Source organism: Entelurus aequoreus, linkage group LG09, assembly GCF_033978785.1.
Source record: "Entelurus aequoreus isolate RoL-2023_Sb linkage group LG09, RoL_Eaeq_v1.1, whole genome shotgun sequence".
In the NCBI taxonomy this organism is placed as follows: Eukaryota; Metazoa; Chordata; class Actinopteri; order Syngnathiformes; family Syngnathidae; genus Entelurus; species Entelurus aequoreus.
The window spans coordinates 34,698,721-34,714,726 of NC_084739.1; the positions used below are offsets into that span (position 1 = coordinate 34,698,721).

General features: G+C 40.4%; 1 protein-coding gene across 2 annotated transcripts in view; it reads right to left on the reverse strand.

The window, feature by feature from the left end:
• Positions 1 to 16,006, reverse strand: part of LOC133657377 (phospholipid phosphatase 4-like) — a 190,838-nt gene that overhangs the window by 8,940 nt on the left and 165,892 nt on the right. For both annotated transcript variants that reach the window (XM_062058643.1, XM_062058644.1), the window contains one exon: positions 399 to 569. In XM_062058643.1, the coding sequence (XP_061914627.1) occupies positions 399 to 569 (171 nt within the window). The remainder of the gene's footprint in view (positions 1 to 398; positions 570 to 16,006) is intronic.

Sequence of the window (16,006 nt, forward strand, 5' to 3'; positions counted from 1 at the left end):
AAATACAGCCGTTAGGCAGCCTCTCATAAATATTCCTGAAATATTTACAAACCAGCTAACTTAGAATTAATCATTGTTGATATAAGCTCAATCCAAATTATTGAGAGTCCAGTGCAATAATGGATAGGGTTTTATAATGTTACAGACACCTTTTGTGTCAATTACATTTAATTATGGCAATATTATATCACCTTTGTTGTAATATGTATTTATCATGCATAGAAATTCCAATAAAAACATGTTTGTGTGCAATACATTCTTGCAATAAACATAATCAGATATTTTTTTTAACCACAACCTCCTCAGCAGTACACCTCCACTATTTTAAAGTTGTGTGCAATTTGAACATAACCTAATAAAAGAGAGTTGCATCACAGTTTTGGAGCCCTTATGCTGACCTTGCCAGTGGTGCTTGTAGTCGCAGGTCCGGGACAATGCAATCATCATTGCACTGTAGAGGGGCAGCACCGTGGCACAGAGACGCCAGCTCCGACCTCGACCCTGCCTGGTAAAGCACTGCAGCTTCCCCGCCAGGTAGAAGGAAGTGAAACCAAGGCCAGAAAATGCAACTAAGAAAGAAAAGACAAGAACAAATTGTCAAGCCAGCCCTCCACTCACCCTAAACAACATTTTGCATATCAGTTATGTGGGAGAATAAAGGCCATGTTACCCTCAGCTATGCTACAACTGAATCAAAACAATGACATTTACACAGTGATCATTCATAATGATGCTTAATAGTTGACAAAACAAAATGATAAAATCAATAAGCATAATATGACATGAAGAGAATTTGAATACTAATTGTAAGATTTCTGATAGTCTAGCATCTCTTCTGCCAACTAGTGTACAGTCCTTTATTAATTGCTCATGTTGGGCACCGAACTCGCAGTGTTGAGCTGGCGTTTGTACTGCGGTGACGAAAGACTCCACACTCTCACCGGGGTTCCTGGCTCTGTTTGTTAAAGCATGCTCTTCCAAAGATGACGTTTCGCTTGCTGACACATTGCGCGTATAAATGATTCCTTGACATACTGGTATGACTCAGCTGTAAAACGCTCATTATATCCTTGCCGTTGTCGCCTGTGGCATACTGTACATAAAAACGTTCACTTTAAACCCCTCTGTCTTTTTATCTCGTCCCGATGCGATTCTAGCGTTCAAAATGTTTAACCTTAATAATTAAGAATAATGAAACGGAGATCGAGTACAGTACAAGTGGTAGTTTACTTCCTGAAAACATTATTTAAACACGTTCCCCAGAAGAAGGTCTAGAAACCCTAGCGCAGCGTAGGGATGACCACACCCCGCGCTTCCCGGAGCTCATTTGATTGATCGTTGCAAAGTCCCTTCTTCTTCTGGCTGGTCTCTCTGATTCCTCATGCAGGGCGCCACTTTTGCCACCATCGGTCGCTGAGGGAAAATTAATCGCTGTCTTGTTCATTATGACACCTGCTGAATTAAGGAAGCATCCTTAAAGTAAAGATGTGATGAAAAGTTCACAACATTGCACTCGCCAGTCGTCATCATGCCAAATGCAAGTTGTCCACACTGCCAGCAGCCAGGAAGCAGCGACGCTGAACATCCACTTTTAGGGGTAGGTTAGACTTGTTTTCCATGATATTAATACTGTTAAATACGATTAAATAGTGATTGCCAACTGCATCCTCTAGTCCAGGGGTCACCAACCTTTTTGAAACCAAGGGCTACTTCTTGGGTACTGATTAATGCGAAGGGCTACCAGTTAGATACACACTTAAATAAATTGCCAGAAGTAGCCAATTTGCTCAATTTACCTTTAACTCTGTTATTATTAATAATTAATGATATTTATATTTGTGGAAACACTGATCATCTTAATGATTTCTCACAATAAATATATATAGAAACAGATAAATATCAATATGCAACACTTTATTTTTATATTTTCTCTAAGTGCACATTTTTCAAATTGAACATTTTCAAATGATCACTTCTAAGACAGTCTTGTGAAATCACAATATCCCATTTTAACTAGCTAGCCACTAATATTTTTTAACAAATCATGAATTACTTTGCACCATGTTTGTACAAATAATAACTCATGTAAAATACAAAAGTAAACTCTCAAATTTTTAAATCATGTCACACTTTGAACTGGACACCACATCTGTTATCTGTTTCTTTGTCAGTTAGTGGGAAGCCTGGCATTGCATGCTGTTAACTAGTGTGTTGTACTCTGGTGTGTAACTTGACACTGCATCTCTGAGTGAGTCTTGCAGATGTGCATCAGTGAGGCGTGTTCTGTGTTTGTTCTTGATGAAGTTCATGTCAGAAAAGGCTGATTCACAAAGATAAGATTTTTCCTCATTGTTTGCGGAACCTTCTTAATCTTTTGGACATATTTTCACAGCAATCTGGCCTTAAGCTTAATTATGAAAAATGTAAAATGTTAAGGATCGGAAATCTAAAGGGAACGTCCTTTCGAATGGAATGCAAAGTGCCTGTTTTGTGGACAGATGGACCAGTTAACATACTTGGTGTTGTTGTCCCAGAAAATCTGGAAGATCTAGGCTCAATAAATTATGATAATCGACTAAGAAAGCTGGACAAAATTATGCAATTATGGAAAGGGAAATCCCTAACCTTGTATGGTAAAATGTCTATTGCCAACTCGTTAATTATTCCTCAATTTATTTATTTGTTTTTGTCATTACCAGCTCCATCACAAAACTTTTTTAAGATTTATGAGCGGAGGGTCTTCGATTTTGTCTGGAACGGCAAACCAGAAAATATTAAAAGAAAGGTTTTGTACAAAGAGTATGAGTATGGGGGCCTGAAACTTCTCAACCTTGAAGCTATGTGTCTGTCTTTAAAAGCATCAATTGTTCCAAAGATGTATTTAAACATTGAGTGGTACACAAATGTCCTGTTGGACAAAAAACATGTACTGTATCAAAAGAAATGGTATCCTTTTTTACAAGTGATCCCCTCACAGAGAGTCTGCTGGGAAACATGGCGGGGTTCATAAAGGAAACAATCCACTCATAGTGGTGTTTTGAATTTTATGTGCCAGAAAAAAGAGACGATATTTTGCAGCAGTTAATATGGATGAACTCTAATATTGTAATAGATGGAAAGCCTTTCTTTTGGAAAAATATGTTTGAAAGAGGAATCATCTTTGTCAATGATATTATCAATGAGAATGGTAAAATTATGAAGTATGATGAATTTAGAGCTATGTATGGTGATGCTTGCTCAAGCTTTTCATTTTATCAACTAACTGGAGTAATTGGGAAAAGATGGAAACAAATAATTAATTATGGAACTACTAAATTATTAGTTTGTAAACCTCTAATAAGAAATTCTAGTTGGCAAAAAGGAACTAAAGTAAATAGAAAAATATATAATTTTTATTTAATAAAGAAATCTTTGAAGGCTGCCTCATACAACACAAATGGAAAATGGGAGGACTTTTTTGACTGCCCGTTGCCATGGGATGCCATATTCATACTAATCTATAAAACCACTATCGATGTGCAAAATCGTTATTTTCAAATTAAAATTATTTATAACTTCTTACCCACAGGGAAAATGTTAAAATTATGGAATATGACAGAGTCAGATGATTGCCGATTTTGTTGTCGGGAGCCTGAATCCACCCTGCATTTGTTTTGGTATTGTCATATTGTGACCTTTGTTTTGGGTGGAAGTTGAAAAAATGTGTTTAAAGATTGGTTTGTTTATGAAGCTTAATGTGGTTTCTGTTATTTTAGGAGAGTTCATTGACAATCATGATTTAGTCAATTTAATTATAGTACTCGGTAAAATGTTTATTTTTAAGGCCAAAAACAGATATTCACTTAGTATTACTTTCTCTAAAACATTTATTCAGTATTTTCTAACTTTAGAAAGTTACATGGTTGAAAACAATAATGATGCCAAAAAACATTTAAAAAAAGATGAGAAGTCCTCAAAGGCTTATTTTGAAAGTATAATTATGTTTATAGATTATATGATATCTGTTGTTGTGTTCCCTAATTTGAGTGACCTGGACATAATCTGGACTGTACATAAATGCTTATTTTGAAAATGTAATTTAGTTTATAAATTATATGCAATCTGTTGTGTTCCCTAATTTTTTTCTGTGTACATGAATGAAGGTGTGTGTTGCTGAGTCCGACTTGGACATTATCTGGACTGGGCCTGGTTTAAAAAACCCTTTAAACAAATCTAATTTAATTGACAACCTGGTCTGTTGAAGATAAGGCCCTTTTTTTAAAAATAAAATAAAATAAGATAAATAAATAAAAAACATTTTCTTGGGTAAAAAAGAAAGTAAAACAATATAAAAATAATTACATAAAAAATAGTAATTAATGAAAATGTTAGTGGACCAGCAGCCTATACAATCATGTGTGCTTCAGGGACTGTGTCCCTTGCAGATGTGTTGTCTATGTTGTGGGAACCAGAATATTGGTAGCAGAAAGAAATAACCCCTTTTGTGTGAGTGGGTGGGGATGAGTGTGCATGGGGGAAGTTGTTTGGGTTGATGCACTGATTGAAAGTTTATCTTGTGTTTTTTCTATCTAGATTTAATTTAAAAAAAAAAAACAAACAAAAAAAAAAACACATTTTTATTTTTTTATTTTTTATTATTATTATTTTTTTAGAACAGGCCCGCGGGCGACTCATCTGGTCCTTACGGGCGACCTGGTGCCCGCGGGCACCGCGTTGGTGACCCCTGCGTCTAGTCTATGCTATCGTTATTTGGCCTTTTGTTGTGAAAACGCCGGTTCTTATTCAGAAGCTGTAATGCTGTTTTCCTTTAGAAACTATTAGGAATCCTGATGATTTAAGTTTGTTCGACAGGCAGTTCATATGTGTTGCTGGACGGTGTTTCAACAATATAGGTAATCTAACGTTAGACATTCACTAAGATTTTCTTTATTTCTTAATAAAAGTAGAGTTGCGTTTCCTTCAGCCACCGAAGGCGGCGTACTCAAGACACAAGCGAGAGAATTTGCAGCGACCAATCAAGAGCTCCGGGGAGCGCGGGGCGTGGTGATCCCTGCTCTGCGCTAGGGTTTCTAAACTCGCTCCCCAGAATACTCAACTTAGTTCCGCCTACATAACACTTTATGATACACTATTGGTATGACCAGAAGTATGAACTTAAAATATTCCAAATAAAGATTAAATTAAAACATTGTTACATGAATGGAACATTTTTAAGTAGGTCTCCAGCTTAGGTAGGTAAAGTAGGCCTTCAGCTTCCTGGAAAATAATACACATTTCTTGGAAAAAACAAACAAACTTAATGGCTGCTAATTTCAAGACAACGTGACACAAAGTACTAACCAGTGGTCATCGATATCAAGTTACCATAATGTTCCTTACACAGACTTCCTGAAGCTGTGACTTGAGAAATTTAAAAGGGTCTTGTGGAAATAAAAATAAAGCCTAACTTAAAAAACAAAACAATCTCATTTGGTGCTTGGACAACAGTACACCATTTAAAAGACATACATGTGACTGAAAAGTTTGAAATGTAGGACCTCTTTTAATAGCTTGTAGGAATTAGATCCATTATGAAGTACATAAAATATCAATTTACACTCTGATGTTTAATATCTTGCCCATAATCAACAAGAAAAACACCCTGCTGTTTATGTCCAGTATTCGCCACACTGAGATCATGACCGAATTATCAAGCTCACCATCACCTTTGGGTGATTGCATCTCATAAACTCTACACATTGACGTCCAAATATCCCGCGTCGCAACGTAAAAGGCATTTTCGCAAAATCCTGCTAGGTTTTGTATAAAAGTCACAGACGGCTTATTGCCTGATTTCCTATTACTGCTGTGATGATATTTTGCAGAACCAGACCTTCATTAAACACCAAAGACAATAACATTTCTCATTAAAAGAGAAATCCATAATCATCCATAAACAAGTTTGTTGTTAAAGTTAAAGTTTAAGTACCAATGATTGTACAAACAACACAATCCCCAGCTTCTCCAGAAGTAAACCTCATTTTTCTTAATCGTATCCTCCTCCATATCGTGTTTTATTTTTTTATGAAATCACTGTGTCTAGTTTTGGACGTTTGTGTAGCACAAGTAATATTTTCGAACACTGGATGCAACTACAAAATTCGCAAAGTGGGAAATTGTTTGTTTTTGCAAATTGCAGATAGTCCCATTATTCCAACAGCTGCTCCAACCAAACAATAAACATTAGAAAGGTGGAAAACGGATGAGAGGGAGAAAACAGGCAGAGTGCTGACGAAAACAAACAAAAAGAAACCACACCAATATAACAAATGTGGAGTTTTGCAAAGACCAAATACAATGTGTTTGAAGACGATAGAAACAGGATTGACAATCCACACCTCAGTTGGCTCAGGAGATGACATTGTCATACATAGTACAGGCTGTACAGCACTAAGTTCACTCTGTCTTGGATATTTGGTAATGTAGTAGTGCGGCTATTCAAGTAATTGTATTTTATTTACATATATAGAGACAGGATAGTCTTTTGTTTGTTTTTTTGTTATGCAACTTGATACAAACATTTAAAAATGTGTCAGTTTGCTTTTTTGCCCAAATTAAACCCGTATATTAAAAAAGTACTTAGTTCAAAATGAAATGCAAAACATAGTTAACCTTAAAATTCAAAGATGTGCGTCTACATCTGCTCTACATCATTAGGTCAATGTCTAGTGCATAAATGTGGTCTCTACCGAGGGGCAAAGCTGAGAGGATAATTCCAGTGTCAGAACTTCTTTCACACGCAATAGATTGAAAATATCCAGATCGCATTTTATAAATGTGAGCCTCTAATTGGTATACGCATTCTGCCAGAGTGCTAAAAAAATCACAAAAATGAATGAATTGGGCATAATGGATGTGGCTGCAATGCCACATTTTCAAATTTCCGACCCCTCTAACAACAACCAACCAATACTGTATATAAACTTTTCCTGTTTTTTTTAAGAGACCTATAGCAACAAATGAAATCATGCAGCATATTATGTTTTACGGTTTATGTCCCACGATTTGTGGTTGATGTCCCTCCCCCATTTCATAGTACTCAGTATTCGTCTCTGAGAGCCTACTCTGCTCGTGGTAACGCCCCAGCACGTCATTATGTTGTACTTTCTAACAGTGATTTTCTAAACTGGACCTACTTAATGCGTATCACTTGATCCGCATTAAAGAGGGGTACAAGTAGAAGACTGCCTTTACTTTTGGGTCATTTTGAATACCTGGTTATTAACTATTTGACTCATGAATACGCCCGCGGTGGTCCAGGCTCTTATGAATGTAATGACTTGACAGGTCACTGTGTTTTTGTCTACCATGACGATATGCATAATTGTTTTTGCCTTGTATGGAGACACACAATAAGCGTTTGCCTCGCCCTAATCTCCTAAATAGCATTTTCGTTAAAATTAAAACATGTGCTTTTCATCACAGTTCCTTTCATTGGGTATATTGTAAAAAAAGAGTCAGTTTCGGCCAGACACAAGCTGCAAGCTGTGGTCGACTGCACTACTCCTACATCTAGAAAGCTGTATAGGGTTTTGCCAATTTTTACCCATACTATTAGCAATTTCAGTTTAACCACCATCGGAGCCAACTCACCACCTGGTGGTGATCGGTAGAAAGCTCCACCCCTCTCTTCACCCAAGTGTCCAAAACATGAGACTGCAAATCCGATAACACAACCACAAAGTCGATCATCGAACTGCGGCCTAAGGTGTCCTGGTGCCAAGTGCACATATGGACACCCTTATGTTTGAACATGGTGTTTGTTGTAGATAATCTGTGACAAAAACAAAAGTTCAATAACAAAACACCACTCGGGTTTAGATCCGGGCGGCCATTACTCCCAATCACGCCTTTCTAGGTTTTACGGTTGTTCCCAATGTGAGTGTGGAAGTTCCCCAGCAAAACGAGTGAATCACCCTCCAGTAATCCCTCTAGTGAAACCAAAAAGGTTGGGTACTCTGTGCTTGTCTACTGGGTTAAACTCCAGCGTACAGGCTCTGAGCCGAGGAGCAACAAGTATTGCCACCCCCGTCCGTCGCCGCTCACTATTTGCAAAACCAGAGTAGAAGAGAGTTCAGCCCTTCTTGAGAGGGCTGGTTCCAAACCCTGGCTTTGGGTCGAAGTGAATCCGACTATACCAAGTCAGAACCTCTCCACCTTGCACAGTGGCTGAGACTCCTTCCTACCCAGCAGGATGACATTCCACGTCCCAAGAGCTAGCTTCTGTAGTCAAGGATCGAACCGCCAAGGGCCCCATCTTTGGCTGTCGCCCGGATCACATTGCACCCGCCCTATATGCCCCCTCTCATGAGTGGTGAGTCCATTGGAGGGGGGGACCCACGTTGCCTTTTCAGGTTGTGCCCGGCCGAGTCTCATGGGGAAAAGCCCAGCCACCACATCCAGGCCCTCACCCTCAGGTCCTTGATTGTGTTTTTTTCATAAAGGTCTTAGAACTGCTCTTTGTCTGGTACCTCACCTAGGACCTGTTTGTCTTGGGAGACCCTTTTAGTCTGCTGAATTCATGTGTTATTCCTCCTTGATTTCATACTTCCAGGAGTCAATGCTGAGCTCCTCTAAGATGGACTGATGCAAAGTGGAAAAGTGTTCTGTGGTCTGACGAGTCCACGTTTCAAATTGTTTTTGGAAACTGTGGGCGTCGTGTCCTCCGGACCAAAGAGTAAAAGAACCATCCGGACTGTTATAGGCGCAAAGTTCAAAGGCCAGCATCTGTGATAGTATGGGTGTGTATTAGTGCCCAAGGCCTGGGTAACTTACACATCTGTGAAGGCACCATTAATGCTGAAACACATTCTGCACATGTTACAACAGCGTGGCTTAGTAGTAAAATAGTGTAGGTACTATACTAGCCTGCCTGTAGTCCAGACCTGTCTTCCATTGAAAATGTGTGGCACATTATGAAGCGTAAAATACAACAACGCAGACCTCGGACTGTTGAACAACTTAAGCTGTACGTCAAGCAAGAATGGGAAATAATTCCAACTGAAAAGCTTCAAAAATTGGTCTCCTCAGTTACAAACGTTTACTGAGTGTTGTTAAAAGGAAAGGCCATGTAACAGAGTGGTAAAAATGCCTCTGTGCCAACTTTTTTGCAATGTGTTGCTGCCATTAAATTCAGAATTTTTCAAATCTGACCCAAGTGTCTTTTTTATGTTCTGTATAAATCAGATATGTACACAATGCAGTGACATGCGGTGAGGTTCATGGCTGGTGAGACACTGACTTCATCACAGTCAGATTTACAAACATATGAACCCTAAAGAGTATCTTATTCACCATTTGATTGGCAGCAGTTAACGGGTTATGTTTAAAAGCTCATACCAGCATTCTTCCCTGCTTGGCACTCAGCATCAAGGGTTGGAATTGGGGGTTAAATCACCAAAAATGATTCCCGGGTTCGGCGCCGCTGCTGCCCACTGCTCCCCTCACCTCCCAGGGGGTGAGCAAGGGGATGGGTCAAATGCAGAGGACAAATTTCACCACACCTAGTGTGTGTGACAATCATTGGTACTTTAACTTAACTTTAACTTTACACATACAAACTGTAGCACACAAAAAAGCACATTTTAGGTAAGGTAAGACTTTATTATACCATACCATACCATACCAACTTTATTTATAAAGCCCTTTAAAAACAACCACAGTTGAAAAACAAAGGGCTGTACACCACAAAGAAATAAAGGCAAAGGACAGACTAAAAAATAAAATTTAAAACAGAAGTAAAATACACATTAAAAAAGCAAATACAAAATTACCCTAAGAACAATTTTGTTAGATAAAAAGCAGTTAAAAAAGTTAAAAGTTAAAAACAGTTTAAAGTCTCATGCTGGGTTAAAAGCCAGTGAATAAAAATGGGTTTTAAGAAGGGTCTTAAAAATAGCCAAAGAAGGGGCCTGTCTTTTTTTATTTACGTCAGCTGGCTAAGGTTAAAAACCTGCTTTCTAGGCAACAGTTTGAGACAGTAATCCATGCCTTTATTACATCTCGGCTGGATTACTGTAACGCTTTATATTTTGGAATTAGTCAGTCCTCCCTCTCACGTCTGCAGCTGGTCCAAAATGCAGCTGCCCGACTTTTAACAAACACAAGAAAAAGAGAGCACATTACTCCTGTTTTAGCCTCCCTCCACTGGCTGCCTGTGTCTTTTAGAGTCCATTTTAAAATTATCTTACTTGTTTTTAAATCCTTACATGGTCTTGCCCCACCTTACCTCTCTGAGCTGCTCCACCTCTATGCCCCCACCCGGTCCCTCAGGTCAGCTGATCAGCTGATCCTGGAGGTACCCAAATCCAAGCGTAAGCTCAGGGGGGACAGAGCCTTCTCTGTTGCGGGCCCAAAACTCTGGAATGATCTTGGTCTTACCTTTACTTATAAATGAAGTCCTTGCGCAGCTCCTTTTGAACAAAAGCATCGATAACTTGTTTATAGAAGTCTTCCTTATCTTTCTTCAGTTTTAAAAGTCTCTCTGTCTCGATGGAGATCTTCCTTTAAGTATTACCTCCTGCTTCGATTGAAAGTCGAGTTTAGAAAACTGTTTTATTTTAGATATGTAATCCTCCATGTTAAAAGTTCAGGCAAGAGGAAAAAATAAACGATTGCTGCTAACTGTTGCTGCTTGTTGTCACTTCTTCTGCAACCGAGTAGTCACAAGAATGATCTCTGGGATCACTACAGCCCTCTACCACCAGGAGGCGGGATTACTGCGAGCCTCACACAGTGCGTCTTCGCAGCAGTTTTATGATTGCTCAGCACAAGAAATACGTTACACACATACAGTTGTTGACAAAATACACTGTACATTATATACCTCAGCTAACTAAACTATGGAAATGTATAATATAATTCATATAGCAATACAGTCTCACTGCACAGCAGGCCAGCAGTTAGCTGAGTCATTGCGCAATCCATGGTGAGGCTCAACTCAGTGACGTGCCTCAACTGGCTAGTGACTCACAGCAAGTCTCTTCTCAGTATTTGAACGGCAAATGTGAAAATTCAGCGATTTTGAATAAAATTAATCTAAAACTGGTGAAGTTAAATGGAAAATAACTTTATAGTATAATCACCGGATACATATAACAATTACATTTTTTTTTTTCTTTTTACATTTATTTTCTTTCCATGATGGCACGTGAGGCCCCGCCTCACCTGCCTCCCCTGACTGCACGTCACTGATACAATGTGACTGCAGTCTAAATGCTCCGATTGCGTTAATCCGATCAGTACGTCATCAAATAGCAATAACAAGCGTCATAATACAGTTGCAAAATAAATAGTTGACAAATGAGTAGAAAACAGGCAAAAATCATGTTTTAGGAACTCACGTCAATGTTCCACCACTCCTGTCTGTAACTGCTCCCTCACACGCTCTTCATAGCAGACGTCGAAGCAAATGTTCCACACACTGTGACAGCCAAAAAGCTTACCCTTTTCTTTCTTAATATTCTCTGCGCAACAATTTGGTTCAGAAAATGTTGACTTGGATTGCACAAAATCCTTGAAATATTGCCACAAATGCGCTAGTACTAAAACCTACTAGCATTGAAGCCATGATTACTTCTGTAAACACTGCAGCAAGTGTAACGGCATGACATTATGTATGCGTTTGGTCAAATTGTGTTCACATTAGAAACAGCAATTTTTTTGTAATTTGAATAACTACTTAAAACATTAGATTTGACAAAAAAATATATATATTGGACATCCTCCCCTGAACGTAGCCAAGTTTCCATTTATTTGTATAACATTACATCTACCTGTATACAGCAAGCTTGCAAAAAGACATCCCTTGTAGACATAATACAACTCAAAAGAAGTAAATAGAGAATGCACAGAACATGTTTTTGTCTAATGCTATCAGTTATCTCTGTGTAGTAAATTCCCCTCAAAGAAATGTTTGATAGATTATCTTTGCTCTTGTGGGTTTATTGCTGCGGAACAATGTTTGCATTAAGGCTGCAACAACGGTCAAAAAAGGGGGGGCCCAAATCTGCGCCCCCGCTCCAAGGTTTCTCATTGTGCCCATTGGGTTGAGTTTTCTCTTGCCCTGATGTGGGATCTGAGCCAAGGAGGTCGTTGTGGCTTGTGCAGCCCTTTGAGACATTAGTGATTAAGGGCTATATGAGTAAACTTTGATTGATGGATTGATTGATAGTCCTCTTTGTGTCAGGCTTGTCCCTGACAGTTTGGTCATGTTTTAGTTTTTCCTCTGTGTCTGTCTTTATTTCCAGTTAGCGCTCTTATTTTGTCTTTATTTCCTGCTTGTATCCCTGAGTGTTTTTTCCCCTCAGCTGTGGCTGATTGGCACCGGGCCACACCTGGTGTCAATCAGCCAGCTGCTATTTGGATCTGCTTTGTCCTCCAGTCAGGGCTGGATTATTGTCGCTACTACCTGTCATTTATACTTGTCGTTGTAGCTGTGTCTACTTCTGTTCACTCTGCTCATGTCATAGTTCCTTCGTGTCACAGTAAGTGTTTTTGTTTCTTGTCCACAGTTAGCCTTTGTGCTAGTTTTTGTTCATAGCCTAGTTTGTTCTCCGCCTTGTGCGCGCCTTTTGTTTTTACCCTTTTGTTTGTTTTTGGTTATAGTGTTAAATTAAATCATGTTTTCCTGCTCAATGCCTGCCGCCATCTCTGCATCTTGGGGTTCGTCACCTACACACTCTGACAGAATAATCCAGCCCTGACTGGAGAACAAAGCAGATCTAAATAGCAGCTGGCTGATTGACACCAGGTGTGGCCCGGTGCCAATCAGCCACAGCTGAGGGGAAAAAAACACTCAGGGATACAAGCAGGAATTAAAGACAAAATAAGAGCGCTAACAGGAAATAAAGACAGACACTAAACTAAAACATGACCAAACTGTCAGGGACAAGCCTGACACTTTGTTGCCTAAAATATCTTAAGCTGCATTTAAAAGTTGATGGAAATATCATAGCCATTAAAAATGTGTATGCTTTATTATCTGATGAGTCGACTAATTGTTAAGATAATCGTTGACTAATTGACTATCAAAATAATCTTTAGTTGCAGCCTGTTTGCATTAATCCATTTTTATAACTGTAATGCACTTCATAGTTTTTCCTCGATTCCATGGTTGGAACAGTTCATACAGAGGATCCATTTGATTCTGATCAGGAGTATTTGTCAGAAAGATCCACATACCCTCTCAGTCAGCACCCCTCAACCCACCAGCAAAGTGCACCGCACTTAGCCATCACCCACCTAACACTCCATCAGTCTGGATCAAGTGAGGAGAGAGTTTGGAAGGTATAAATAAAGTCGGTATGATATGGTAAGGAACAAAGTCAGGAAGACTACAGACCCAGATGGCATCAGTTCCAGGCTACTCAGGCAATGTGCGGACCAGTTAAAGGCCTACTGAAATGAAATTTTCTTATTTAAACGGGGATAGCAGATCCATTCTATGTGTCATACTTGATCATTTCGTGATATTGCCATATTTTTGCTGAAAGGATTTAGTAGAGAACATTGAGGATAAAGTTTTGGTCGCTGATAAAAAAAAGCCTTGCCTGTACCGGAAGTAGCGTGACGTCGCAGGTTGAAAGGCTCCTCACATTTGCACATTGTTTACACCAGCAGCGAGAGCGATTTGGACCGAGAAAGCGACGACTACCCCATTAATTTGAGCGAGGATGAAAGATTTGTGGATGAGGAACGTGAGAGTGAAGGATTAGAGTGCAGTGCAGGACGTATCTTTTTTCGCTCTGACCGTAACTTAGGTACAAGGGCTCATTAGATTCCACACTCTCTCCTTTTTCTCTTGTGGATCACGGATTTGTATTTTAAACCACCTTGGATACTATATCCTCTTGAAAATGAGAGTCGAGAAAGCGAAATGGACATTCACAGTGACTTTTATCTCCACGACAATACATCGGCGAAGCACTTTAGCTACAGAGCTAACGTGATAGCATCGTGCTTAAATGCAGATAGAAACAAAAGAAATAAGCCCCTGACTGGAAGGATAGACAGAAGATCAACAATACCACCAAACTCTGGACCTGTAACCACACGGTTAATGCTGTACCGCCTGGCGAAACCTAGCAATGCTGTTGCTAACGACGCCATTGAAGCTAACTCAGCTACGGGACCTCGACAGAGCTATGCTAAAAACATTAGCTCTCCACCTACGCCAGCTCTCATCTGCTCATCACGACCCGTGCTCACCTGCGTTCCAGCGATCGACGGCGCGACAAAGGACTTCACCCGATCATCGATGCGGTCGGCGGCCCGAAGACGGAGGAAGTCAAGGTGAGGACAGCGGCGCGGCGGCAGGTGTTGTAGCTTTCGATGACACCCCGGCCGCCATCAGAGTCGGCAAGAAACATATATTTCCCCAAAGTTACGTACGTGACATGCACATAGCGCCACGCACGTATGGGCAAGCAATCAAATGTTTGGAAGAAAGCTGTACTCACGGTAGCGCGTCTGCTATCCAACTCAAAGTCCTCCTGGTTGTGTTGCTGTAGCCAGCCGCTAATACACCGATCCCACCTACAGCTTTCTTCTTTGCAGTCTCCATTGTTAATTGAACAAATTGAAAAAGATTCACCAACACAGATGTCCAGAATACTGTGGAATTTTGCGATGAAAACAGAGCTGTTTGTATTGGGATACAATGGTGTCCTAATACTTCCGCTTCAACCCTTGACGTCACGCGCAAACGTCATCATACCTAGACGTTTTCAGCCGGAAGTTTAAAAATTGCACTTTATAAGTTAACCCGGCCGTATTGGCATGTGTTGCAATGTTAAGATTTCATCATTGATATATAAACTATCAGACTGCGCTGTCGGTAGTAGTGGGTTTCAGTAGGCCTTTAACTTTTGTGGTCCATTACATGTTTAACCTGAGCCTCAGCCTGTAAAAAGTCCCTACACATTGGAAGACCTCCTGTGTGGTTCCAACCCCTAAAACACATCATCCCTAGGAGCCGAACCACTTCAGACCTGTTGCCCTGACCTCCCACCTCGTGAAGACTATGGAGCAGATAATCCTCAGCCACCAGACAGTGTCAGGTATGGACCCCTTGCAGTTTGCTTACTCTCAAGGCATTGGGGTGTCAAGGCATTGGGGTGGATGATGCCATCATCTACCTGCTGCATCAGGCTCTCACCCACCTGGAGACTGCATGATGTGTGGTGAGAGTCATGTTCTTTAACTTCTCCAGTGCTTTTAACACCATCAAGCCGGCACTGCTGCGGGTGAAACTGGAAGAGGTGGGAGTGGACCATCAACTGGCTGCATGGATCATTAACTACCTCATCGACAGGCCGAAGTACATGAGGCTGCGTGCCTGTCCTTCAGATGTGGTAGTATACAGCACAGGTGACGGTGCTCTCACCTTACCTGTTCACGCTCTGAACCTCAGACTTCATGAAGGACTCCAACCGCTGCCATCTGCAGAAGTTCTCAGACAACTTCGCAGTGGTGGGATCTGTGTCTGAGGGGGGCGAGCAGGAATGCTGAGAAGTCATCTCAGGCTTTGTTGACTGGTGTGCACGTAATCACCTGCACTTGAACACCATCCATCCATCCATCCATTTTCTACCGCTTATCCCTTTTGGGGTCGCGGGGGGCGCTGGAGCCTATCTCAGCTACAATGAACTTGAACTTGAACACCAGTAAAACGAAATAGATTGTGATTGTCTGACGGCGGTCAGCTCCACCACATCCAGGGGTCAGATATAGAAATAGTGGACTCATTTAAATACCTGGGTGTTCACCTCAACAATAAACTGGACTGAACTCACAATTTAAACGCTGTGTGCAAGAAGGGTCAAAGTTGCCTACACCTCTTGAGGAGACTGAGGTCCTTCGGGTTTTGTGGGTCACTGCTGTGCACCTTTTACAACACTGGGTGGTTTCTGCAGTGTTCTATGCTGTTGTTTGCTGGGGTGGTGGGAGCACATTCAGAGACAGAAAC